Below are 27,667 nucleotides of genomic sequence, written 5' to 3'. Positions count from 1 at the left end.
GACCCTTCCTTACCCGCATGTCGCTGGGGGTGGGGGGGCGGGCAAGAAACGACAGTCAAGAGAAAAGAAAAAGAGAAAGAGAGAGAGAGAGAGAGAAAGATGGAAAGATGGGGAAGGAGCAAATTCAGCACAGGTGGGTTAGTACGTCAGAATCACGTTCCAGAGTCCACAGGGACTTGCCCAGCCCCTGCAGTCTGCAGGCAAAGGGACGGAGCCAAGAGAGCACTGAGTCGCTTGCCCAGAGTCGCACCCAGCAACAGACCCCACGACAGAAGGGCCCCTAAGGAAGAGTGGCAGCTCTGCTCCCCTTCCCCCCCAGGCTCCCCAGGACTGCAGGACTGCAGGAAGAGGACCATCCGACCGCCCTCCTGCTGGGATGTGAAGAACCCATGTTCTCCTCACCTGCAAAGTCCAGGTCTTCTATGTGGCACTTCTCAATCCTCTGCACCAGTTCTGGAATCCGGATGTTATACTTCTCAACGACTGCAATCTTGGCTTCCAGCTCCTTGTCCTCGGCTGCAGTCACATACCTCTTGAAGCCACTGAAGCCTTCTTTGTGCACCCATCTTCTAATAAACTTGTCTTTAATAACGAGGTTCTCTAAGGAGAACACACATTCAGGTTAATATGACAGGGCTCCACTAAGCTCCAGCGGCAGCAGCTCCACATTCCTAGCCAACAGCAGTGCAAGCCTGGGAGATCCGGGTTCTAGTCCCGACTGCATCACTAACCTGCTGTGTGACCCTGGGCAAGTCAGAAAGGACCTGTGCTTTAGCCTCTCCGTCTCCAAACTGAGGCTCAAGGGCCCAACCCTTGACATCCTTACCTACTTCACAGGGATGTGAAATAGCGCAGTGTGGAAAAGAAATACGCTACAGGATGTTAGAAATGACCATCTGGGGCCCATGCAGAGGTTTCGGTGGGTAAAGGTGCCCAGGCAGACAGAAAGATGGTGAGGGAAGACAGCCTAAGGGACCGACAATAGGAAGAAATTCAGCCTCCTGAGAGAAGGGTCTGGAAAGAGCTCTCAGTACCTCTGCACCAGGAGGCCTCGGGCATCCCACTCTTGATGGGAAGAGAGCCACACTAGCTCCACCCTTCTCCAGGAGGAAAATACGAATGCTGACTCAGAGCAAGCCTAGCCTTCTCCCGTCCCTCGTCACTGGAGTGCTTCCGTCCACTGCACCGGCCAGGAGGGTACTCACGTTTCTTCCGTTCTTCCTCCGGCTGAAGAAGGATCCAAATATCAATGATTCTGTCCAATCCAAAGGATTTAATCCCCTGAAAAAGTTTTTTGGTGGGATTTTTGGTTTTTTGCTGTTTTCCGTTTTGTTTTGTTATTGTTGTTATTTTAACAAAACAAAGGAAAGCAAACGTAGAGATGGGATTTTGAAATGAGATGTTTTCTTGGAAACGGATCTCAAATCGCACCCAAAGCAAACAGACAGCGGGGAACTTCATCAAGCACAAAAGCACTAGGCTATCACAAAGCCTGAGCACTCAGGATTCTCAAATGCTAAGTCCTGGCTGCTACCTCAAACTCTTCCTCTGTTTAAAAAGAAAAGGAGGGCGCCTGGGTGGCTCAGTCGTTAAGCGTCTGCCTTCGGCTCAGGTCATGATCCCAGGGTCCTGAGATCGAGTTCCGCATCGGGCTCCCTGCCTGGCAGGAAGCCTGTTTCTCCCTCTGCCACTCCCCCTGCTTGTGTTCCTGCTCTCACTGTCTCTGTCTCTGTCAAATAAATGAATAAAATCTTTAAAAAAAGAAAAGAAAAGAAAAAAAGAAAAAAGAAAAAGGAGGGGAGAGGGAGGCAAGAATCAGCTGCATGCTGCTTTCTGGTCCAAAAGGGGGAACCAAAACCATCTACCTTCCAGGAACAGAAAAATGGCCACGATGGAGGCTACGAGGACACCTGAACAGGACGTGTGGAGTCCTGTTCTAGAAGGATGTGTGATGTATGTTCTAGAAGGTTAGCTCCTGCAGGAGGGGGCCTGCCTGTGTTAGAGTGTAGCCCATTCTACCTAGAAGCATGTGCTGAGCACTGCCCGGGACCACGGCGCCACACTCCAAGGATTTATCCTCATTTGGCGAAGGGACACGTAAACCGTTAACATAAAACAGACTGAAATAAGCCAGCATGTATTATAGCTGGAAAGCAGATGTGATCACGAGTGCAGACACATGCTTCAGACAACACGGGGGCGTGACGGAAGGACCACAACGCCTACTGTCTGCCACGTCCGGCGTGGGCCACAGTCCAAGAGTGCTATTTTCTTACAATGACAAAAATGCCCACATTACACTATAACTACTAGATGAATTACTACAGTCATTAAGGGAACAATGTGAAAGAAAAGATGCTTAAGTATTGAGTAAAAAAATGCACACGTTTGTATGTACGCTATAATTGCAATTATGTAGAAATGTGTGTCTATAAAGACAAAGATGTAAATAGCAAAAGGGAAAATTATTATCTGAAATACTGAGATTTAGGGTGATTTTTTTCCCCTCTTAATTTCCAAAATTTCTGTAACGTGGCTATCTAATCTTTATCCATAAAAAAGAGAAAACTCAGCACATCTCCTGATTATGATTCACTGAGTGTATTTATTGAGTGCCCACATAGTAAGCCCTCAGAAAACACTGTTTTTCACAAAAGAAGTGAATGTCTTTTAGTCCTATCGCTTTGTCTTGAAGAGTTAGAAATGTCATACACGTGTCGCTTCATCCTAACTTCCCCGTGAACCAGGTAAAGGAAAGGCATGATTTTTGTCTTAGAGATGGAGAGAATGAGGCACACGAAGTTGTGACTTGCCGCAAGCCACACAAAGTTAGTGACAGAACCAGAGCTAGAACCCAGGTATGCACACCCTCTACATGGAGCCCGCTCACACTTCCCGGCTATGTTGGCAGCTCCCCTGTTCTTACGCTAACGAACACCACACACCACAACACTCGCAGGTAGCCAGCGGGCAGCCTCGTTGGCAGGGCCAAAGATGAGAAGGGCGTTAGTGTTTTAAAGAGTGGAAGAAAGGATCCTCAGTCCTTACTGGGTCTTTATAGGAACATCTGGCCTACATCATCAGAACAGCCCGGGGCAAAGACTTGAGTCACGGCGCAGATGGTGCCCCAAACCCCAGATGCTTGCTTGTGTAATAATCCTAATGAAGCCGAATATTTTCATTGGCTAGGCTTGTGCAGGAAGCAGTCAACGGAAATGTACTCTCACCCCAATCAGATGTATCCTCGCAGGGACTTCTCCTTCGGTCACCCGCACAGCCTCATCAAACACGTTGGCATTGGTCCGGGACAACAGGGCCACCTGGCCTTTGGCATCACCTCTAATGCCACCTTTTGGGAGAGAGCACAAACTCTGTGGCAAAACCAAATAAACAGGAAAACTAATTTTTGGAACAAATAAATGAAGACTAACTGAAAGCCTTACTCTGATGGTTTCCTCCAACCAAAGTCTTTTTCCTTACTCGCTTGCAGACATCCAAGATAGTAGCTCCCACATACGCTATTTCCACGCCAAACCTGAAACTCTGTGGGAAAACGACAAAACAAACGGAGTCAACAACCCCTCCCTGAAGTAGGTTAGCACATTTCTGTCCCCGTGAGTCCCGGCCTAGCCAAACCCAACTGTTGATTCCTGACTCATAAACCCACTCACAATCAAATGATCACTGACTTGACTTCTAAGCTTTCAGAACTGCAGCTTCCATCCTGAAACCTTCAGGTTACTATCTTCCTTTACGCCTTGCCCCCAAATCCAAATCTGGGCAATTCTCCCACCACGGGACCTAGACTATTTTTCTCACCACTGCTACCAGCCCAGCTCAGCAAGCTGAACCCCATGCCTCCCCCACTTGGTCTCTCCCTCCCACGGCCAGATGCTTTTCTATGCCTCTGTCAGATGACTCTTGCCCGCAAATCTTCATCAGGCCACAACCTTGCTACAAAACAGGAAGAAGGTGATGCGTGCACTCTGAACAGCCCTCACAGCCCGGACAGCCTTGTTTCCTTTCATTTCCCAAGACCAATGGAAAACTTCTCTTTTAATCAAATCTACCCTTCCTTCCAAATCAACGCAAATGAAAAAGCGTAAATTAAACAAAAGACTGAGGGTGGGCCAGGGGGTTTCTCCTCTCGCCTCAGAGACTCCCTCAACATTAATTTAAAACAGCCACCCCACACAGCCAACCCCAAGCACCTTCACTTCCTGAGCATTCCCTGCGCTCCCCGCCTTGGCGCAGGGGAAAACAGTCTCCTACCCTTCAAAACACGGCCCCATACCCTACTTCCTTGATCACTGCGGCTGGAAAAACACCAAACTCATGGTACTTATTGCCCTTTTCCATGCACTTATGACTTAAAGTAATAAACTACGATGTGCTTTGGTGAACATCAGTAATACTTAGGAAAACACGAGACTTTCGACAAATAGTACTTTGTTGCTACAGGACCATTCTGAGTGAGCCATAACCCAAAACATAAAATAAAATACCCATGAGTCCATGCTGATATAAACAAATGATTGAGTAAGTGGGAAAGAAGATAAAAATCTTCTTTGCAGAGGAATTCTCAATAATTTATGTAGATACCCCAACAGCCTCCCACAGACAGGTACTGGAAAAGGGAGGATCGTGACAGCTTTCTCAGACAGCCGAGGACGCCAGGAGTTGTCACGCTCACGGTGGCAGACACAAGTTTTCCAGATTTTTATTTCACTTGAAAGCAAGAATTTTATCTTGGGCAACAGACATTTGTCGGTTGCCTTCCTTGAAGTCACAGCTCACTTGCTTCATTTCTGAGAGAATGCCAAAGGCCCGAGTCTGTCAGCTGCTCTTTCAAGTACGGACAGCAACGACAAACACATCCAGCTGAGCTCACAGCTCAATCCCAAGAGTGCTCTCGGTCAGACAGCCGACACACGTCCACGTGCAGAAGCGCTTTATTCACACCTGCCGCTTGCTCGCACACAATACTAGAGACACACCCAAGGGCCAGCAGTCCATCCAGTCTGCTGTCACACCAGGACGTTCCGGAGGGAACCGCTTTTGTTTGTTTGACTCTGAGTGCGTCGCGAGAAGAGCACAATGATCGCCAGCACCATGTGGTGCCACCACCTTGGCTCACGGGAAGGCGTCAGCAGTGCAAATGTGAACACAGGGACAATGGCCCACGTGAGCGTTGTGAACACGGTTTTGACTCTGCAGACCCCCTGAGAGCCACAGAGAACCACTGCTTAGAAGGAAGGATCTGCTACGTACTGGGCGCCTGGCACAGGGTAACCACGGGAAAGCGAGGGTGGGGAACCACAATGCTTGCTTCTACAGTTCTGGGCACTGGGAAGCAGAGAGAGCTCTTACCTGTGTGAGATAGAAGACGTGCGTGTGAGGGACTGTAAACAGAGCATTGACTGCACCACGGAAGGTATAGATCTGTTGATGTGGGTCCCCTACAAAGATTTTCCCACATGGCTGAGACAGAACTATGTTCATGATAGCTGCAACCAATAAGAGGGACAGTAAGAGAGCTGAAGGAATGCCAACTCACAGAGCAAAAGAAACCATATTTACGACAGAAAGATGAAAACGCTTCATGAAACGAAGCCAGGGCATGCTGGACAACAGAGTTGTCTTTCCCTGCAGGATACGCAGGCAATGCAAAGAAACAACTGTATAATGGACAAGAGAAACCATTTCTAAGCCTAGGAATGCAGATTATTTTTAGTCCCGGATAAATGATGGAGTCTAAAAAAAACCACATAAGCAAATAAAAAATGAGGCAAATTGTCTTCTCTAACATTGTAACTCAAAGCTCAAAAATGAACCCACAAAGGCACACTATTTTCTATCAGCCACTTGAAAAACACACAACACAAACTGTCCGCTCTAAGTTGACTAGCTTTTCCTACTCAGCATGAGTCTAGGTCCCAATCGCCTGACGACCTATGCTTAGTCAATGTTTTAAGAATAACCGAAGCAAAACATTTACAGAAAAATAAATTTGCCTTGAGTGGTAGGGGGGACGGTAAAGGACAACTGCTGAAATCCAAAGTGAAATAATAAAGGATTTCTGTGTGACTAAATGACCATTTGCTCCTCTTCTTTATGACAAATAAGAATAATCAACTTATTTCACATGTATGTCCTCTTACATAATCACGATGTTGTTTCTATGTGTTTGAGACTACTGATGTCCTGAATAGTTTATCACCTGGGGTACAGTCCTGGGCCTCATCCACAAAGATGGCGTCAAAAGAGGCAAGCAAAGGCTTGCTCAGCTGCCAGAGTTTCAAATAGCCTAAAAGAAGGGGGCAGTAAGAGTCAGAACTCGCAAGCAGAGCAGTCACATTTAACAGGTATCAAGAGGTGGGAACTGGCATACCATCATGAGTCATTTGGTAAGCCTCTTCTTTGCATTCCCCCAACTTCCGCATGTTGTCCCAGAGTCGGCTGGCTTCAAGGACACCGTTCTAGAAAGCAAGTGATATGGCAAGTCATAGTTTAAGACCCTGGAAAAGACACCTCCTGAAATCACTTTCATTCTCACATACAGAGGTCCAAACGAAGGCACCATCAAAGCAAAGTGCCCCCCCTAACCTTCCTCCGCCTCCATGACAGCCTTTGAACAATGTCAAGTGCAGAGATGAGTAAGAAGCTGGGGCCATCCCAAGCCCAGTGATAAAGCATCGCTCAAAGAGTACAAGATCTAGGGTGGTTGGGGAGGGGGGAAGAGCACAAGATATGATGAACCAGATAAGGCTGGATTCGTTCTCTAGATTTATGACTGACCACTAAGTCATACAAAGAATGGCCAATGATTGAAAAGACGAGAAAAATCAGAAAAGAGATTCCTTATCTTTAGATTCTATATCCTGCAGACCCAATGACAATCTCCTACAAACCTTTGGGTAGAAGGAGCCTCATCTGTTGAATTAAGAGGACCAGTGTGCAGATTAAGTAACATGTCTGAGTCCTCTTCACAGAAAATACTACACCTCACGGCTACCAGAGGCCTGGGAGTCAGACTGCCTGCTAGCAGTTTTGAAGAAATGAAAGACAAGCAGAACAGTGTATCATGTCGGCTCTTCTCATTTATCCTTGATCCCTGACACTGAAGATATTTAGATACTCACCAGCTTCTCACTCTGTTCAACCATGACTCTCTGTCCTTGGCTGTTCTTACACCAGATAGGCACGTGATCAATAGTCAGCTCCTCGTCGGCCGAGGCAAAGAAGTTTTCTAAAGTCTTACATACTAGCTTGGCCCTTATGAATCCACCTTTCCCTTCAGCGAGGACAGAATTGACCATGAAGGGGGTCAACTTGAAGAGATTCAATTTCTTCTTTAATTGGTACCTGTAATACACATCCCAAATGAACAATATTTGACTGTTACCACTGCAATATGGTATTTAAGTGTCTCCCCCCACTCCAACCCCCTTCCCTACAGTGATACCACCTGGCCACCTTAAATGTCACAATAGGTTAAGGGTAAACAAAAGCCAGAGAAGTTGAACAAGGTCCATGCAAGATTTGAAATGGCTTCATCCAGCTTTCAGGAATTCTCAGATAATAACCCAGAAGATGAAGTGGCTCACGGCAGATGCCATTACGCCATGGTGTGGACTAGATTCCAAGAGGTCCCTAAGGGGACACTCGAGTTCCCTGAAGCTCTCCCATCCAAGGGAATGCTAGTTCAGAGGCCCCAGGAGGCCCAGACGAGCGCCCGTCAGCTGAGTGTCCCCCCACCACCTCATCCAAGGGAAGCCTATCCATCAGACTGGTGAGAGCCTGCACTCCAGACCAGTCATTTGGACCTTCTGTGCCTCAGAGAAATGAGAACGTTCACCTCAGTAAGACACTATTATTTGCAAACAACATATTTTTACAGGTTAAAGTGCAAATCACTAAAGATCTTTCTATTTCCTGCCTATAAGTGGAGCTGAAAGCATTCCATTTTCTCAGTGTTGCTGTGTCTAAGTTCATATGTAATCAGGATAATCACAATGGGAAAACCAGGAATTAGACAACGATGGTGGTAGCGCCAATGCTCACTTCCGCCCGACGTGTCCATAGGCCATGGAATGAAAGGTTTTGCAGATGACATTGCTGGGGAAGACTAGCTCGGCCTGCTTTGCGATGCTCTTGTTGAATGTCACATACAGAAACCTGCTCTCAGACCACTTCTCAGCATACTTGACCAGGGTAGAGGTCTTCCCGGTGCCTGGGGAAGCCAAGAGGAAAGGAGGTGACCCTCTGACCAGGAAAAACTGTTCCAAAGGATGCCCTAATCAGGTCTTATCCATGCTTATCCTGCTTGAGACCAGACCATGACAAGTTTTTCAATACTGGTAAGGCGTAGTGAAAAGAGCGGCAGATTCTAAGCCAGATTAACCTGGGCTGGGATCGTGGCTCCTGGTTCTAGCTGAGCAGTGAAGGACGAGCCACTCGACTTCACTGACCATCAGTGTACTCCTCAGCCATGCGTGGGTAATGCTGACCTTGTAGGGTCTGGCAGGATAAAGGCAATCATCAGGTACCCAGCAGAGGGACTCAGTAAGAATACCTATTGCTGGCCTAGGCATCAGTAATGCTTCAATGGCAAGAGCATGCAAGTGAGATTCAAGGATGCTTCTGGCCCATTCTGAGCTCTCCAGTGTGCCCTGTCCCTCCACCATTCGTTCGTTCAGTTATCATTCACTTAACAAGTACTTATGAGCACCTACTCCACGCTCAGCTGTATGCTAAGCACTGGGAGTATGTTTAAAAAAAAACCATAAAGCAAGGTTCCTGTACTACAATCTCATTGGGAAAACAATACCAACACAATTGAAACAATGAGAGTATAATGACAACGCAGTAGACCAAAAAAAGAGTATGAATTTGGAAACAAAAAATCTCACCTGTAAAAGAAGAAAAATAGTACCTCTTTCACTACATAACAGGGCTACTGCTGTGAAGATTAATGACACAGTGCAGAAGTCTTTATAAAATGTGTGTGTTGGCTATACTTATTAAATAATTGGGCACCAAATAGTTAATACAGATGATTAGTTACAGTAAGAATTCAGAGATCACATAGGACTCAAATGGCTAAAGAAGCCTCCACCAAGAAGAAACAGCAATGCTGGGAGTCAGACAGACCATGGCAAAGAAGGTGGGTGGGGGGTGGGGGAAGGCATGCTCTGGGAGAGAAACAGACCCAGCTATGAATTCTAAGTTCTCCACTTATTTGCTTTTAACCTGGGGCAAATCATTGTAATTTCTCTGAGCTTCAGATCCTTACCTATAAAACAGAGATAACTAACCAACCTTCCAGAATGTCGTTAGGATTTAGCACAGTGCCAGGCACTGAATGAATGGTTGCTATTGTTTGTTTGTAGGATATTTAGGCAGAAAAGAAGGAGGAAGGAATTCCAGGTAGAAAATAGTATGAGCAAAGGCTCAGACAAAAGGATAACCAAGTACTTTAGGAGACTGTAAGCACAATTAGTTGACTAAAGCAGGAGAATTACAGACAGCATATTTAGGAATGTAGGTTAGAATCCAGTGCAGGGAGAGCCTCCCAGACTTTACCTGACAGAAATCAGGGAGCTACGGAAACACAGCCTGCCTCTCCGTGAACAATCAGTGCCTGAGCATATACAACGATAAATGACAGGTTGGGTCAATCCTGGTGGTATCTATCCCACAAACTAATTCCTATGAATTATCTGTCCAACCAGGAACTTCAGTGTGGATGCTCCCTGGAGTGGTAAAACAACAACAAAAAAAGAAAAAACCAAACATTCCTTAACTGCTTTTAAAATTATTTAATTGGGATGCCTGGGTGGCTCAGTCAGTGAAGCATTTGCCTTTGGCTCAGGTCATGATCCCAGGGTCCTGGGATCGAGTCCTGCATCAGGCTCCTCGCTCAGTAGGGAGCCTGCTTCTCCCTCTGCCTGCCACTCCCCCTGCTTCTGCTTGCTCTCTCTCTCTCTGACAAATAAATAAAAATAAAATCTTTTTTAAAAAGTAAATTAATTAATTAATTTAATTTAATTAAATAATTTAACTGCAGTAGTTGGATAATAGACCAAGGTAAAGAAATTCTGGCAGGTAGTAGGGAAGAGGGATGCAGGGATAAGAGGCATGAACCTGACTCTCTAATCCAGGAATGGTGAGCTCCCTTACCTGCAAATGCCATAATCTTTACCACCTGGAGAGGTTCCATCTTGTGGCTCAGAATCAGCTGTTGTTCATGTGTAAGTTGGATGGCTGTTTTCTTGCTATAATCATTACAGAAGAGAAATTAGAAAAATAAAAAGGAATTCCAAAGACCAGGTGATGGACTGTCACAAAGCAAACAGGCAGATCGGAGGAACAAAATTAACCAAACGAAAGGCCTCCCCTTGGGGTGATAAACATGTTCCAAAGCTAGTTAATGATGCTGGTTGCACATTTAGTAAATTTACTGAAAATCACTGAATTGTACAATTAAAATGGGTGAATTTTATGTAATGTAAATTATACCTCAATGAAATTGTTAAGACAAAATACCTCTCCTCCTTAAGTATAAGAAGGAACCGAGAATAGAAGACAAAACACATACACACACAAACCCCTATATACATACCCTGGCCAAACTGATGGTTCCTCTTTAACTTGTCTGGCCTGAGTACAGGAATTCTCCTGAAGATACAGGCAATAGAAAATGTTGTAGTGAATCCTAATAGGGAAAAAGCAGATTTAGAGATTTTCAAATTAAGTCACAATCTCTATCTTGTTTTCCCTTAGATGTATTTGGACTCCTTACCATTTCTAAAAAGAAAATACCTACCAATATTTTATGGAAAAAAGGAAAAAAGGAAGGAAGGAAAGGAAAGGAAAGGAAGAAAGAGTGAGAGAGAGAGAGAGAGAAAGAAAGAAAGAAAGAAAAAGGAAGGAAGGAAGGAAAGAAGGAAGGAAGGGATTTTAAATATACCTAGAGCTGACCAAGGCCCTCTTGGAAAGCCCAGCTCTGGAAAGGTGCCTGGCTCCCGTGTGTAATGGCAAAGGAGAGAGACCAGGACATGCTATTTGGCGAACAAGGCACTAGCTGTGACCCTAAGAGACAAATAATCATAAAAGCACTAAGAACCAGCTGAGGGGTGCCTGGGTGTCTCAGTCGTTAAGCGTCTGCCTTCGGCTCAGGTCATGATCCTGGGGTCCTGGGATCGAGCCCCGCATTGGGCCCCCTGCTCAGCGGGGAGTCTGCTTCTCCCTCTGCCTCTGCCCCTCCCAATGCTTGTGCGCTAGTGTGCGCATGCACACTCTCTCTCTGTCAAACAAATAAATAAAATCTTAAAAAAAAAAGAACCAGCTGAAAACAACTGTAAATTCTACTCCGAGCAGTGCGATATTTGTTCGACATCAACCTACTGTCATCTTATCTTTCTCAGACTCCTTTGCTCTGCTCCCTGCTTCTGGTAAGGTGGTAACTGGTGTAGAAGCGTGAAGAACATTCTATCTTTAAAGGTCCCAAAGAAAGGGTGTTACACAGAGAACAAGATATGATTACCAAGGACTGAAAACGAAACAGCCTGCAAGCCACCAAGAGGGGCCCAAGATGACATGGGAACAGTCAGCAGAGGCCCCCAAAATGGGCAAACAGCCTGCTAAAAGCCACTCCAAAGCTCTCTGGGTTCACAATGACCCCAAACTCTTCTCCCTCCATCATCAACTGCCCACATTTAGAACATTGCTCCCCATCCCCAGAGTGAAAGTGATCTCTGAGCACAAATATCTTTAATAACACAACACTTCAATCTCCAGCCATATTACCCTCAGGTAAAGCATGAAGAAATACATGAACACAGCAAAACTCAACATATCCTACCCTCCATTCCTCCTCCCTGTCCTTGTGAACATGGAGAGAATCTGCAGGTTCGTATTTGCACTTAAGGACGTTATTCACCATTTGTGTATTTGTCTTGTCCCATGCCTCAATGCCATGGTGTGGGACACAACATAACTGACATTTAATAAACTGAAGCATAACTCAGAAACACAGCAAATACTCTTGACATTTCTGGAACATGTGAGTTCCATCCCTGAACTCCACCAAGGACGACTGGGCCACAGCTCACATGGTGCCCCCAGCCATGTTCCTCCCAGGACTCATGGAGTCCAGAGAAAGGAAATCCTCTCTGGGCCTTCTGCTTCCCCAGGACGGGCTGCAACAGCACACTGCCTGTCTCCAGGTCGGGGATCAGGGCCCTCTGACAGCTGCCCTTCATGGCGTGGATTTCATTCTGACCTCTCACTGTGGCCTACATCAGCTTCCCTCGTCTGGCTGCTGCCGGCCTCACGGAACCCTGGATCGATCTCCCTCTTCTTCACTACAGTCTTGCCACACTGGACCGCTTCTCTTCTTGTATATACTAAATTCATCCCTGTCTTTGGACCCTGAAATTATCTACGCCTTCTGCTAAAATGTTCTCCCCTCAAGTCTTAAAATGGCATTTTAAAACTGACATTCAGGTTTTATTTCAAATGTTACTTCCTCAGAGAGGCTTTTCCTCACCCAATCTAACGTAGTGTTCCCCACCTCCCTTGCTGGTCACCCAGTTCATTTTCTTTGTACCACTTTTCACTCACTACAATGTTCTTGTTTAACGCGCTTACTTAATGCAGTACCTGCCTCCCCTCCCTGGAACACACAGTCCACGAGGACTGAAATAGCGGCTGACTCATTCACGGGGTGTCCTGAGTGCCTGAAAAACGATCTGACATGCAGCACATGCTTCAGATCTGCTGACTCTCTCCCAGCTGCCCTGTGCACACCTGCTGGCGAGTGAAACCACGACGGTCACTCCGAACGAACCACCCACGTGCTAGAGACGGCAAGGCAGGAGAGACTCAGCCACAATGCTTACATCCCGTCCCAAAAGAGAAATGGAGGAGCCAAATCCTAATGCTTCCTTAGGAAAATATAGCCACATAGGAAGAAGGAAAAGGCTCCTTTTAGCGAGGGGATGTCAGGTCAGGCTTCAACAGCCTTGAGTGTCCGCCTGCCTCAGCGCTGTTTCACAGCTGGACGGCACTTGCTGTTCGCAGGGCACGTCTGGTTCTCACAGCACCTTCCCTTTCCCGCCACGAGCACGGGGCGGGGGCCCTGGGAGATCCACGGCTTGCCCAGCGCGGGGCCTTTCCGTCTTCCTCCCACCGCTTTACCGGTTGCTGATGTTGACCCCCTTCTCCCTCATGGCGTAGAGAAGCACAGCGATGCAATACAGGGTCTCAGTGATGTCTGGCATGGTCACGGTGGAGCTGGGCCTCCGGAGGCAGAACAGCAGCTGCTGGATGTCATTCACGCTGCTGGACAGCAGGACGATGGCCGCTACCAGAGCCCACACATTGACACCCTGTGGAGGGAGGTGGACCGGGGAGAAAAGACGCAGAACACGACTAATAAAACCACATCAGACAACCAGCGGAAGAGCCAAGTCTCAGACTGCCTGAGCCAAGGGCAAACTTCCCACGGGACTTCTGGAAATACGGCAACCTTTCTTTTCAGCCTGGATTCCTTTCTCCTCATCACTTCTGGATTTGAGTTCTTAGTTTTCTTAAAACATTAATAAAGGATCTAACATAGGACCCTGCCTAGAGAGGATACGCCCACCACCCCACCATTCCTCTCCAGGTCAGTGTGAGCCCTCGGGTCCACAGAGACTCAACAGGTCAGAGCAAGCTCACCGGGCAACAGTGCCCACTGGGAAGGCACAACGGAGGGGAGACGCAAAAGAAGACAGTGGTCTCTCGGGGACAAAACTAAGACTGACAATTCCTGGGCATTAAGACATCAATCTACAGGGGCGCCTGGGTGGCTCAGTTGGTTAAGTGACTGCCTTCGGCTCAGGTCATGATCCTGGAGTCTCGGGATCGAGTCCCACATCAGGCTCCCTGCTCGGTGTGGGGTGTCTGCTTCTCCCTCTGACCCTCCCCACTCTCATGCTCTCTCTCTCTCATTCTCTCTCTCTAATAAATAAATAAAAATCTTAAGAAAAAAAAAAAAGACATCAATCTACTATTTACTTTGTGGTATATTTAAGTTGATTGATATTTTAATTAACTAATATTAATCAGATGTTTTAATTATCTTTAAACTTCTAATGTTTCAATTAATATGAAATAAATGATTGAAAATTTATTATTATGGACACAGTATACTTTATTTAGTAGTATCTAAGAAAATGTTCATGAACACAGAAATAGTCAAATACTGGAAAAGTATCTTTCTCATTCTTCACTTTACTACAAGTATCCCGGTTATAATTTCAGGGTCCTCTCACTCCAACCATCTGTGAAAGCACTCTCCCCCCACCATCACCAGCAATCACTTCACTAAAGACAGAAAGACAAATATACATGGCTGGATTTCCAACCCTCTGCAGGTTGCAAAACACAGGCTGAGGGTGCACATAGCTTCCAAGATAAAATTTAAGAATCCCTGATCTAGATAAGGAGCCATAAGAACGAGTCAGGTACAACTGATGAATCACTGAACTCTACCTCTGAAACTAATAATATACTGTATGTTAATTAATTTAAATAAAATAAAATTTTAAAATACATAAATAAAAATAAAAAAAAATAAAAGGTCATCTGTCATATCAACACCCAAAGATATGGGAATGGTGAGCATTTTAGTGTCTTTTCATCTTATTATATATAAGCAATAAATAAATTTTACTTTTTTTACCAAAAAAAAAAAAGGCTGAGTCAGGAAATGAAGACTATTTCTAGCTTCCCACTGACTCATGAGTGTTTGTAGAAGAACCTTCATTTCTCTGGTTCTGTCAACAACCCAGTTGTTGATAATGGAATGGGTTACCTTGTAAAGAAATTCTTATTAATCAAAGCTCTCAGAGGCCAGATGACCATCCTCTGTTGAAGATTCCTCCACAGAATGGGAAATTGGATTAAATGCTTTTTAAGATTCCTTCCCAATTGAAGAATCTCTAACAGTGTGGCCTGTGATTTCCGTGGCACAGTCGGTTAAGTGTCCGACTCTTTGATTTTGGCTCAGGTCATGACCTCAGGGTTGTGAGATCGAGCCCGAGCCCGGCATTCGGCTCTGCACTGGGCATGGAGCCTGCTTAAGATTCTCTCCCTCTCCCTCCGCCCCCCTCAGCTCCCTCTCTTAAAAAAGAAAAGGGGGGGCGGGATTTTGAAAATACATCTAAGTGACTTAATCGCTACTACACTTTCTCGAGAGAAGAAACGGTGTCTCCTCTGCCTGCAATCCCCCACGGCCTCTTCACTTACGGCAGCCGCCACATAGAGATCAGGGAGGTGCTGACGCACGCATGCCTCTGCCTCAGGAAGGAGGAGGTGGTCCCTCAGACTCCACAGCGCCCGTCCAGGGTCCACGCTGGGGGAGCATTTCGTCGTGGCCGTATAGCTGTACGACATTCACAGCAGAGTCCGTGAGAAAGGGGATCCTAAGTACTAATACATGGGAAAGGACTTCCGAATAGGTCTTCCTCCAGGTAGAAAAGCCAACTCACCGGATGAGGTTCAGCACACACAAGTCTGACTCCTTCTCAATACCATAGTTCAACAGGATGCCATCCACTTTGCTCACAGCTTGCTCTTCATTCATCAGGTATCGATGATACAGCTTTTTCCAAGGAATGAACTGAATAGTTTAAAAAAAAAGCACAATAACATGCAGGCAATGGCCATGAGACAGCAGATTAAGCCACAAACATATGGACAACCTTCTGACACTTGAAAAGCACTTAGAGCTCACAATTCAAAAGCTGGGCAAGTAGGGTAGAAACATTACACACATTTTGTCTGGAAACTAGGAGAATTGGGTGTTGGTTTCGGTTCCAACACTAACTTGATATAGAGTCTGGGAAAAGCTAGTGTGATTTCCCTCGTGAGAACACTAACAGCTCCGAGTTTCAATGAAGATCAAATAACATGAGAACTGTGGCTGGGGGCACCTGGGTGGCTTAGTCAGTTAAGCATCACCTTCAGCTCAGGTCATGGTCCCAGGGTCCTGGGATCGAGCCCTGCATCAGGCCCCCTGCTCAAAGGGAAGCCTGCTTCTCCCTCTCCCTCTGCCCCTCCCCACCAGCTCGTGCTCTCTTCTCTCTCTCTCTCAAATAAATCTTTTTTATTTTTTTTAAAGATTTTTTTTTTTTTTTTTTTGACAGGGAGATAGAGAGACAGCACAAGTAGGCAGAGTGGCAGGCAGAGGGAGAGGGAGAAGCAGGCTTCCCGCTGAGCAGGAAGCCCGATGCGGGGCTCGATCCCAGGACCCTGGGATCATGACCTGAGCTGAAGGCAGCCGCTTAGCCGACTGAGCCACCCAGGCGCCCCTCAAAATCTTTTTTAAAAATAAAAAAAAAAAAAACCCACCCGTGGCTATACTAATATCAGACAAGAAAAGGCTCTATATCAAAAACTATTCCAAGAGAAAGGAGATTATATAATGATAAAAGGGCCAATTCACCAAGAAGATATAACAATCATAAAAACAATACCAAATATCAGAGCTCCTCAATGAAGTAATCAGACAGACAGAACCAAAGGGAGGAACAGACAGCAACATGATAGTCCTAGGAGATTTCAATAATCCACTTTCAAGAATAAACAGAACAATCAGACAGAAGATCAATAAGGAAGCAGAGGATGTGAACAACAGAAGAACAAGGGGACCTAACAGATAGATACAGAACATTCTACCCAACAACAGCAGCATATACAGTCATCTCAGATACATGTGGAACACTCTCCAGGACAGATCACATGCTACGCCACAAAAACAAGATGAAACCAGAGAGGGAGACAAACCATAAGAGACTCTTAATCATAGGAAACAAACTGAGGGTTGCTGGAGTGGAGGGGGTGAGGGGATGGGGTAACTGGGGGATGGGCATGAAGGAGGGCACGTGATGTGATGAGCACTGGGTGTTTTCCCTAAGACTGATGAATCACTGACCTCTACCTCTGAAACTAATAATACACTGTATGTTAACTGAATTTAAATAAAATTTTTTTTAAAGAAGAAAAAAACAAATTTTAAAAGATTAAAGTTATAGAAAGTATCCTTTTTGATCACTATGGAATGAAACTAGAAATCAGCAGCAGAAAGAAATCTGGAAAACCAGGGGCGCCTGGGTGGCTCAGTCATTAAGCGTCTGCCTTCAGCTCAGGTCATGATCCCAGGGCCCTGGGATCGAGCCCCACATCGGGCTCCCTGCTCAGCAGGAAGCCTGCTTCTTCCTCTCCCACTCCCCCTGCTTGTATTCCCTCTCTCGCTGTGTGTCTCTCTCTGTCAAATAAATTAAAAAATTAAAAAAAAAAAAAGAATTTGGAAAACCCACAAGTATGTGGATATTAAACAACACACTCTTAAAACAACCAATGGGTCAAAAAAAAATCATAAGAAATTAGAAAATACCTTGAGACAATAAGAACAAAAACACAGCATACCAAAACTTATGGGATGAAGTGAAAGCCATGCTCAGAGAAGTTTATAACTGCAAACCTATATTAAAGAAGACGACCAAAAATCAACAACCTAACTTTATACCTACAGGGACTAGAAAAAAAGCTAGCGCAAGGAAGGAAATAATAAAGACCAGAGCAGAGATAAATGAAATAGAGAAGAGACAAACAAAAAAAATCAATGAAACTAAGAGTTGGTTTTCTTAAAAGATCAACAAAATTGACAACCCCTTCGGTAGACTAAGAAAAAAAGAGGAGATTCAAATAACTGAAATCAGAAATGAAAGAGGGGACATTACAACTGATAACAGAAATAAAAGGACATGAACAACTTGGACAACCTAGAAGAAAGGACAACCCAAGGGCTGACTCATGAAGAAAGAGAAAATCTGAACAGACCAATAATAAGTGACCGAGGGGGTAACCAAAAACCTCCCAGCCCAGAAAAGCCCAGGGCCAGATGGCTTCACTGGAGAAGTCCAGTGAGCATTAATTCCTTCAGAAGAACTAGTATCATTCCTTCTCAAATGCTTCAGAAAAAAAGTAAAGAGGAGGGAGGACCTCCAAACTTATTCTATGAGGCTGGCATAACCAGAGAAGGCCGAAGAAAGATACTAGGAGCAATGAAAGGAAAATGAGAGTTATGGCAGATCACCAGAAGTAAATATGTCACAGCCTTGTTGATGAAAAACAGCGTCAGTCGACCATTTCAAGAGGTGAATATAAGCTGGGATAGCCTTCCCTAGATCTTCTCAAGCAGAATGGAGAAAACTCACTTATCCCCATCTGTGACTACTCAGTTCACATGGGAGACATCTCAGTTTAGTGGGAAGAAATACTATGACACAAAACAGAGTTCACATCCAAAGGCAGAACAGTTCTCAGAAAGTAGGAGACAAGACCTCAAGCAAAGAATGAAGTAAGAGTGATACGAAATTTCATCCAAAACTTTTCGTGCTTAGACGAAAAATGTACTAGGTCTTCCTATGTCTACCCTGCACTCCATCCCTAAATTAATTTTTTTAAAGATTTTATTTATTTATTTGAGAGAGAAAGAGAAGGAGAGACCACATGAGTGAGGGGAGGAGCCGAGGGAGAAGGAGAGAGAATCCCAAGCAGACTCTGTACTGAGTGCAGAGCCCAATGCAGGGCTCAATCCCATGACCCCCGAAACCACAACCTGAGCCAAAACCAAGAGTCCTAGACACCCAACCAACTGAGCCACCTAGGCGCCCCTCCATCCCTAAATTTCTAAACTTCACTATATCTGAAAGGAGAGTTCACCTTTATTTGTAGGGTTTATCCCCAATGGCTAGTCTAAGGGATATCATAAGCCAAGCAACACATGCTCCCAGCCCTCAGGTTTACCCTTGAACCCACAGCTGGGAGGGAAGAAGTGTAACTGAAGCACCAACAGAAGGGCAGGGCACCAGAGCAGTGACAGGATGGAGTCAGCACTAGGAAGTCTCTTCTGAGAGCATGGACTGCCCACTGTATCAACGGCAAGAGGGACACCAGGGTGATTCCACACGACTCATTTATGAATCACCTACTGTATATAAAACATCATGAGGCACAATGGAGAATGCAAAAACAAATAGGACCAGCAGCCTTCTATCCATGAGCCAATAATTTAGAAGGAGAAAGAAGGGGGACACCTGGGTGGCTCAGTCGGTTAAGCGCCCAACTCTTGGTTTTAGCTCAGGTCATGATCTCAGGGTCATGAGATCAAGACCTGAGACAGCTCCGCGCTCAGCGCAGAGTCAACTTGAGATTCTTTCCCCTTCCCTCTCCCTCCCACTCTGCTCCTCCCCCTCCTTGCTTATACTCTCTCTCTCCCTCTCTCTCTCTCAAATAAATAAATAAAATCTTTAAAAAGAGGCGGAACATTCTCTAAACTGTAATACAGAACGTGATAAGCTTCAAACAGAGGTATAAATTGCTACAGAAGCACAAGGAAGAGAATGTGAGAAATTTCTATTTCACTTTCCTAGGAATACAGTGAAGCCTTGAAGACATGAGATGGCAACAGAGATACGAGGGGCCCTTTACATGGGGCAGGGGTGGTGAGGTAGCTGGACCAACCTACAGAGGGGAAGGAATATGCAGCCTATGGTTGGGATGCAGAAAATCACCTGTGGTGGACAGAATACAAGGATATGCTGAGAAGTGGGCCATGAGGCTGTAAACAAACACTAGGACAAACATGGAAAGCCTTAAATGCCTCCAGGGAATTCAGGTATTATTCTGGAGGCAAAGGGAAACGATCATTTCTGAAGAAACAATAGCATCAGAGGTCTGTTTTGAGCAAAGCTAACCTGTGTGCTTTTTGAGAAAGCATCACAGAGCCACAAGCGTTCTACGTACCAGCGGATCACTGATGATCTCTCTCCAAAGGTGACACACTAGGCTCACATTCCAGTAGAGATCTTCCACGGGGAGGAAGGCGAAGATGTGCCTGAGGACTTCACTGGGCAGGCTACATATGTGGCTCTGGGGTTCTTGGCAGGGCAAGGTCCCAAGAAGCCCATAGTAAGAGTCAGGAATGGGATCAGGACCAATGTCCTCCACTTCTTGGCCAGGTTCTCCAGACCCTGCGGAGCACCGTGACAGAGAGTCCTCGGCTTCTTGCCTGGCTTCCCTGGGTCTTGCGCACGACAGGGACAAACGATGCCGTGGAGTCTTTTTAGAAACCCCATCCCACTGACTGGTCCCTATCCCTTGATTCATGTCGTCCTCAAAGGACCGAGACCGCTTCCTTGCAGGCAGAGCAGATCCTGATGAGCCCAGTCTTACTTCGGCATCACCTTCCTGAGGCAGGGCACAATTGCTCTCTGCAGCGAAGATCATTTCCCCCTCCGAGTCCTTAGAGGTGTCCTGGCCCACAGAATTGCTTTTGGCCATGTCATTGATGCACCGCTGCTGGCTGGCTAGGAAGAATTCAGTGATGTATCTTTGACATCCTTGACCTGGACAAAGAACCCAAACACAATGAACAAGATAGGAAGGACCGCTGACACTCTGTTGATCCAAATGAGAAAAGCTAATTTTTAATTATGTACATTAATAAAGAACAGAGACAAGGATACAGCTACTGGCCAATTGATTATAGATATGTAGCTTCATCCAGAAAATATTTCTATTTGGCTCTATCACGTAGTCAGACACATACATGGGAAGGGAGACAGACACGAGTCTCCAGATGGTCTGAGGAGCACGTTCTACCTTGCAGTATGTACAAACTGAACACCCAAATGAACACACAAAAAGTCAACAACCGCTCACATGAACACACCCTCTTATGAGAACTCACTTCTCCTGCCTTACTCATACAACACAGAATCTAAGTTTGCTTTGCTTAAGTAGAAGAGAAAATGCTTCAGGTTATCAGGATTCAGGAAAACCCACTCTTTGCCTCCCTTAAAACCCTTTTAATTTATTTTTATCTCCTCCTGTGAAGCTGACACATTAACTGATTTTAAAATAAAAAGAAGGAGGGGCGCCTGGGGAGCTCAGTCAGTTAAGTGTCTCCCTTCAGCTCGGGTCATGATCCCGGGGTCCTGGGATCGAGCCCCGCATTGGGCTCCCTGCTCAGCGAGGAGTGTGCTTCTCCCTCTCCCACTCCCCCTGCTTGTGTTTCCTCTCTCGCTGTGTCTCTCTCTGTCAAGTAAATAAAATCTTTAAAAAATAAATAAATAAATAAAATAAAAAGAAGGGAGTCAGAATTCTCTTCATATGATGAGGTATTGATACCTAACCTAGTCCACACATTTATTCAATAGCTGTTCATTCAGCACCTACAATTCTGAGACAAATAGAAAGTGAAACACGGCCTATACAGTCCCTGATCTCAGACTTTCAAACACTTAAGGGAGTCCAAATGGTGATTTCACGCATCACCACTGTATTTTTAAGCCCTATTGTAAAATGCCAGTGAAGTATTTAAACGCCTTATCAATATATAACAAAATACATGGTTCCTTCCTAAAGTGGCTGTAGCTGGAATTCTTTTTTTTTTTTTTTTTAAACGATTTTATTTATTTATTTAAGAGAGAGAATGAGAGAGACAGATGTAGCTGGAATTCTTACTGTGGAAAATGAGAGAGTGGAAGAAGACTAGGATTAGCCTTTAATAGAATTCACAAGATTTAATATTTTTTCTATGTTAGAGGAAAAAAACATAACTGATTCTGGGGCAATCTGATAGAAACCCAGGGCTTAAAGGCAACAGATCTGGGTGAAATCCTGTTATTTTCTAATTGTGGCATTTGATCACACCAACATCCACGAAGAGCCCGCTACGTGCTCAGTGCCAGGACTCCACACAGAAATGTACACACGCTGACAAAGTCTTTGTCAGTGAACTCACGACACAGAGAAGTTGACTTCTACACACAAAACAAACAAAATATCACCACTGAGTTTAAAACTGCCTTATACATTGGTTATGGTAGTTCCAAAATGTGACAAACACGTATTACAATAGTTAGATGACTCAGTAGGATTTGAGTTGGATTCTGAAATTAAATATATCAAAGGGAAATAAGGCAATCGGGATTCTCCTGATGGGTATCACTAACAAAAGTAGGAATTCGTTTGGCACCTAGATGGGTGATAAGAAAACCAAAGTGCCAGAAGTAGAATTTGCATGTAATTAATAATAAATACCAGGTGACGGCAAGTCCGAGCTTGCGTCCATAATAATAACAGGGAAACACTTCACGGCAGGTGCCTGAGTGGCAGGACAGAAAACGGAACTCAAGGATATTAACTTGACGCTGTATGTTCCAGCCAATCTGGAAGAAATAAGACCTGAAGGCAAGGAGAAGGGCCCCTGCAGCAGCCGGGCACGAGGTGACAAAGGGCACAGTCCACCGTGAAAGCACGGCATGGGGGCATTTCGGAGCAAACTAATGGCACGGTGGGCCCAGTGACGGACCACTAGAGAAAGGATATCGCAGCAGTCTAGAGAGGAGGAGTGAGACGCTGGCTCACGTCTTCCACCACCCTGTGGTACAGCAAGCTAACGCAACTCGTACTGCCACGTTTTCCTGGGGCTTTGGCCAACCGCTACCATAGGATGCCATTTTCACGGAAACTCACAAATAATGAAAAACGTGTCAAACTATTGCAACAGAACTACAAGATCACAGCAGCAATACTTACAAATACCAGGAGATAGTCAAAGGTCACACACACTACAGATTCGGAAATGCAAGGTATTTTTGGAAGACATACCCCTAGTCCCTCTTTTTGTTCTGGGTCTAGGATAGAGACCATGGTTCGGGTCTCTGTTGGTCCATCTTTGACTGAAGGGCTGGGTCACAGCCAAGTGACTCCGAGCCAAATGCTGGCAGTCGATGGCTGTAAGGTGCTTCCGTCTCACTGTTTTGTACCAACGGGCAGAAGAAATGGGACACTCGTTAGTTATCACCAACTCTCCAAGTGAGCCACAGCTTATACTTAATTTTCAGGAATCTAGTGACTGTGGACCACCCCAGCCAGCCCTTTCCTTCTTCCCCATGTTCCTATCCACTTTTAGTCATTTCCTAGTCTCTTAGCATTTCCTCCTTAGAATTTAAAAATCTTAAAATAAGATCCTAAAATGATTCTTTTATTTATTATACCTTCTGGAAGCCCTGATCATGAACTCTTTATTCAACTAATGCGTAAGTTGAGATCCAACATCTTTTCTTTGACTTCAGCCATTTATATTCCCATAATAACAGTAAGTATTTAAGAGTCGGCTATAGCTTTGCAAAAATAAACTCATTCATCATCCCCAGTATATACTAGCTTCTCCAAGTCTCAGAAGCAGAACGCAGTGACTAATGGAACAGTTCCTGTAAATTCCCAGAGGGGACCACCGGGTTTGCCTGTCAGCCCCCAGGGCATCTCCATACTGGCACTGATGTAAGGGGACAGGACTGATGCCCCCAAGTAGAAGAGAATCAAATCCGTTCCCGAGGATCTTCAGGAGGAAATTTCATACCCTGCCTTAGCAATGTATTACAGCAGGAACTGTACCTAGGATTCTGTCTCAGAGTACTGACATGTGTAGTTCTACATTAGTCACTGTCTATCAGGTAACTCCTTTTCATATTTAACCAAGACTTTCATGTTTCTGTATCTGTTAACACATGTAAGATCTAGCTACCTCCTTATGGGCATTAAACAGAACGGTTATACTGAATGTTAAACACTTTGAATAGTTACACTTTAAAAAAGAAAGAAAAAGGAGAGAGAGGACAAGAATAGATATAACTGAATTAGAGTCATCCTTTACAGAAGATGGTCAAGAAAGAATAAAATCCATTCCTGTCAGTACCATATTTTTACAGGTCCTAAAAATACTCAAGTAAATTCTAGTGTCAGATGCCAGAATCTCATTCAACATTTCAGCATTAAAATGTCTAAAACCAAGTCACTGATGAGTATAACGAGCACAATTTACTTTTTTTTTTTTTTTAATCATTAATCCCCCTCTCGGCCCTTAGCTTCTTCAGAAACAATCCTTCCAAATTTCAGTTCCTTCTTTCAAGGTTTAAACAGAAGTTTTAGAACAAAAAAAATTTCCATGGATATTTTAAGACTTTAAAATAATGATTTCTACATGCAAAAACAGTTGTACAAGGCCCTCTAAAAGGATGCTAGAGACCTTCTGCTATGTGAATTGAGAGGCTAGAGGCAGAGACAGAACATGAAGCACGGAGCCGTTGACACAAACATGCCCGGAGGGATCAAAGTGGCAAGCGCAGCGAGAGGAAGGGGCACCGGTGTGAGTTCCTGGCCCACCACACAGCAGCTGCCGGACCTCAGGCCACTTACTTCTCTAAGACTTCGAGGTGTTACAATGCTTAAATGAGAAAATACACCCACAAACAGTCACTGAACTATAAAACCCCACACAAATATACCCCTCTGCTTACTCTACTTAACAAAGCTTAGCTATGACTGATTTGCATAAAACACAGAAATAACTTTCAAATTATAAAGACGCCACCTAATGGTAAGACATGAAGTGCATTAGCAGTCCAATCACAACCATGTCTGTATTCCTGGGAATATCTTAAAAAAAAAAGTAAAAAAGCTTAATTACTTATTATGAACAGAAAATATCCCCTCCAGTGTAACGGTTTTATAACTGATTTTTTTGTTGCTGTTGAATATATTCCTTGACGCTAACAACCAAGAGTCTTATTCATACTTACAGAGGCAAAAAATGAATGTGCACTTTGTCTACATTAAAAAAATAAAATATATTTGAAATTTTCTACATTGAAAAAAATAAGCTTAAGGTCTGATTATTCTCTTTTTATATACAAGGCACGACTTGACCACTTCTGCCTCAAATCCTTCATATTACAAAGTCAACAACTTAATTATTTTGCCTGAATGCGGACTCCAGCCAGACTGGCAAAAAGACAGAAGGTAGAACTACAGTGACCCTTCCAGAACACTGACAAGTCCTGGCCCCTAATTTGGGTGCTCCAAGCACATTTGGTTCAACTTACAGTGGCAGCTGCAGAATTCCAACCAATAAACCCACTAACACTGCAGATCCCAAATACGTGACTGGTCTTTGCTTCTCTGGCCCTTCAATACCCACAACTGTTTCAGAGCTGGCAAACAGAACATCCAGAATTAGAACAGGAGGTAACAGCAAAAAGCTACTAATAGACAATATCTTATTTAAAGAAGGTGAAGGTCTATTGCCAAACTGGCCTGGAGAGGAAAACCTGTCATGGATAAAAATCACAAAGGATTAAGATTAACATCAAACCACTCAAATTCATACGATCCAGGGCCTTGGGGCCAGCGCAGACCTGCTTAGCTTACTGGGATGAGTCCGGTAACAGAAGACGTCTAAAAGACAATAGAGACATAGAACCAGTTAGAACACTGGGGTCAGTCAAGGGTTTAGATGCCCACACAAATCTACAACATACCCTTAAATTCAGCTTTGGCAAACTGTTAAACAAGACAGTAGCTGACAGCAGGTGTGTAGAGAAGAGGTACTAAGATGCCACGCACCTGGGAACTTTTTCTGTAAAAAGTACCTAAGAATGGCTTTATCCCAGCCCTCCCCAGCTCTCCCCAGCCAGCTATCTGTAATAATGATGCCACAATGAAAACATGGGAGGCACTGATAATGACCATCAACTAGTGGGTAATGTCTTTTTTTTTTTAAAGATTTTATTTATTTATTTGAGAGAGAGAGAGAATGAGAGAGAGCACATGAGAGGGGGGAGGGTCAGAGGGAGAAGCAGACTCCCTGCCGAGCAGGGAGCCCGATGCGGGACTTGATCCCGGGACTCCAGGATCATGACCTGAGCCGAAGGCAGTCGCTTAACCAACTGAGCCACCCAGGCGCCTGGGTAATGTCTTAATCACACGCCCAGGAGTCAGTCCAGTCAGTGTGCTCCAAGTAGATAAGGAACTATTCTGTCTTTTCCGCTACCGTACCCTCTGAACATAGCACAGTACCGGATGCATGGCACCTGTTCAGTGAACGCTGAGAGAGGAGAAGGATGAGAAGAGAGCAGGGAGCGTGGTAAGGCTGGGTGGCCCAGGACCCTAAGCCCCAGATCACTAGGAATTTGCTGCAGAACTGCTTTCAGAACGGTTTCCATGGGGAAACTGGCAAGGGCAGACCACATGAGAAAACATCAAGAACACCCAAAAGGAACTGTTTTTGGAAAACTAAGTTACATGGACAGAGTAGGCTCTTATTTACATATTTATTTTGTAAAATACATCAGAATCTTAAATGTTTGTTGAGAAGGTGAAATGCCTGCAGAAATCTTACAAAGGCGCAAGAGCAAAAGAAAGACGTAACAGGAGTGAGCAGAATATTCTGCTTCCAGAGAGTTCTGGTAAATTCCCATGGATTCCAGCATGAAGCTATCGCGGAAGGAACTAAGGGTAAGAGCGGAGGAGTAGGGGCACCCAGGCTGAGCAATCTGGCTTCTGGATATTATCATCTGAAGTGGCGTCACCTGAGCCACCCATGACTGCTGACATGGGAGGCAGAGTTACCACTTTTATTGGATTTCCATATCAAAAATTACTTTTCTGACTTCAGCTAGAGGTCAGAAAAACCAGACTGCATTTTATCTGAGTCTCAGACCTCTGAGACATGGAGTGCTTCACTCAACTCAACTGGGAGCCAGAGCCCTGTGTCTGTCTACCTCTGGAGTCGTACAAATCACTGAACTGTGGTTCAACGTGTGCTACCTTCCGATTGGGAGTCAGAAGACCTCCTCTACTTGGCAGGTATATTCCACACTTAAAGCCTCAATTCCCTTATCATTAAAAATGGGGACTATAATAACCTGCCACACTGAATTCACAGGACGGCTGAGGTTCAAATGAGACAATACAGATGAAAATACTTTGTGACATCCATATCGAGGCTGACAAAACCTATCGGCTGAAATGTTAGAACTACATGTCGACCCCACCACGCTCGGTGTCTCCTTAAAGGTGCATGCATTTTATTTTAACAGCATGAATGTTCTTGTGAAATTAAAAAAAAAAAAAAAGTACCGCAAAATTCTAACCACCCTTCTATTCTTATTAACAGACTTCCAAACCAACAGTTCAAATATAATTTTATCAAAATAAAGATGCTCAAATGCTACCTCCTCCTCCCCTGAGTCACCCAAACCTCATGGCATTCCTCCCCCGTCTAAATGGCAAGCGCGCTGTGCACCAAGTCTCAAAGGGCACCTCTCTCATTGTTAGGAGTTGCTCGTGATCCTTTAAGGAGCAAAGGCAAAGAGTGTCCCGTGATGAGTGTGCACAGTTAAAGGGATGGCAAGAGACCAGAATCACTCATGGGCTTTCCAAGCTGCATGAGGCCCCTGTGCTATGAATCTCCTCTGTACCCAAGTGGGTGTTTTGTACCCCTCTTAGAGACTCTACCACAGTGACTAACAGAAATGTGTCATCTCCCTCATGTGTCAGGACGGGAAAAAACTGAGGACGTAGGAAAGCCATTTTGTCAAACAGAACCCTGCCCATTACCACACTGCTTTTTCTGTGATGGCTTTCTTATAGCATGACATCTCTCTGACCCCCCACTCTTGTGGTCCCCCCTCCCTTTCAAGAATCCGCAGCTCAGCAGACAAGCAGCACCTCAGGTTCCCACTCTGTGCTGACTTCAAAGTGG

The 27,667-nt window shown here is 44.9% G+C and overlaps 1 protein-coding gene across 4 annotated transcripts in view; it reads right to left on the bottom strand.

Annotated features, from left to right (window-relative positions):
- Nucleotides 1–27,667, bottom strand: part of FBH1 (F-box DNA helicase 1) — a 52,195-nt gene that overhangs the window by 18,461 nt on the left and 6,067 nt on the right. For 3 of the 4 annotated variants that reach the window (XM_081820531.1, XM_006734765.3, XM_081820530.1), the window contains exons 2-17: nt 22,732–22,878; nt 19,861–20,462; nt 15,540–15,670; nt 15,298–15,433; nt 13,204–13,394; nt 10,625–10,717; nt 10,183–10,277; nt 8,065–8,233; nt 7,143–7,365; nt 6,392–6,479; nt 6,221–6,307; nt 5,371–5,507; nt 3,444–3,543; nt 3,228–3,349; nt 1,206–1,281; nt 403–600 (exon numbers count right to left, since the gene is read on the bottom strand). In XM_081820531.1, coding sequence (XP_081676657.1) covers nt 403–600; nt 1,206–1,281; nt 3,228–3,349; nt 3,444–3,543; nt 5,371–5,507; nt 6,221–6,307; nt 6,392–6,479; nt 7,143–7,365; nt 8,065–8,233; nt 10,183–10,277; nt 10,625–10,717; nt 13,204–13,394; nt 15,298–15,433; nt 15,540–15,670; nt 19,861–20,462; nt 22,732–22,878 — 2,595 coding nt within the window. The remainder of the gene's footprint in view (nt 1–402; nt 601–1,205; nt 1,282–3,227; nt 3,350–3,443; nt 3,544–5,370; nt 5,508–6,220; nt 6,308–6,391; nt 6,480–7,142; nt 7,366–8,064; nt 8,234–10,182; nt 10,278–10,624; nt 10,718–13,203; nt 13,395–15,297; nt 15,434–15,539; nt 15,671–19,860; nt 20,463–22,731; nt 22,879–27,667) is intronic. The other variant, XM_031029685.2, reaches the window with a different exon arrangement.

Source organism: Leptonychotes weddellii, chromosome 5 (genome assembly GCF_054177405.1).
Source record: "Leptonychotes weddellii isolate Sample4059 chromosome 5, ASM5417740v2, whole genome shotgun sequence".
Lineage (NCBI taxonomy): Eukaryota > Metazoa > Chordata > Mammalia > Carnivora > Phocidae > Leptonychotes > Leptonychotes weddellii.
Note: the sequence above shows the minus strand (reverse complement) of the source record. Positions and strands in the feature narration are given on the sequence as shown.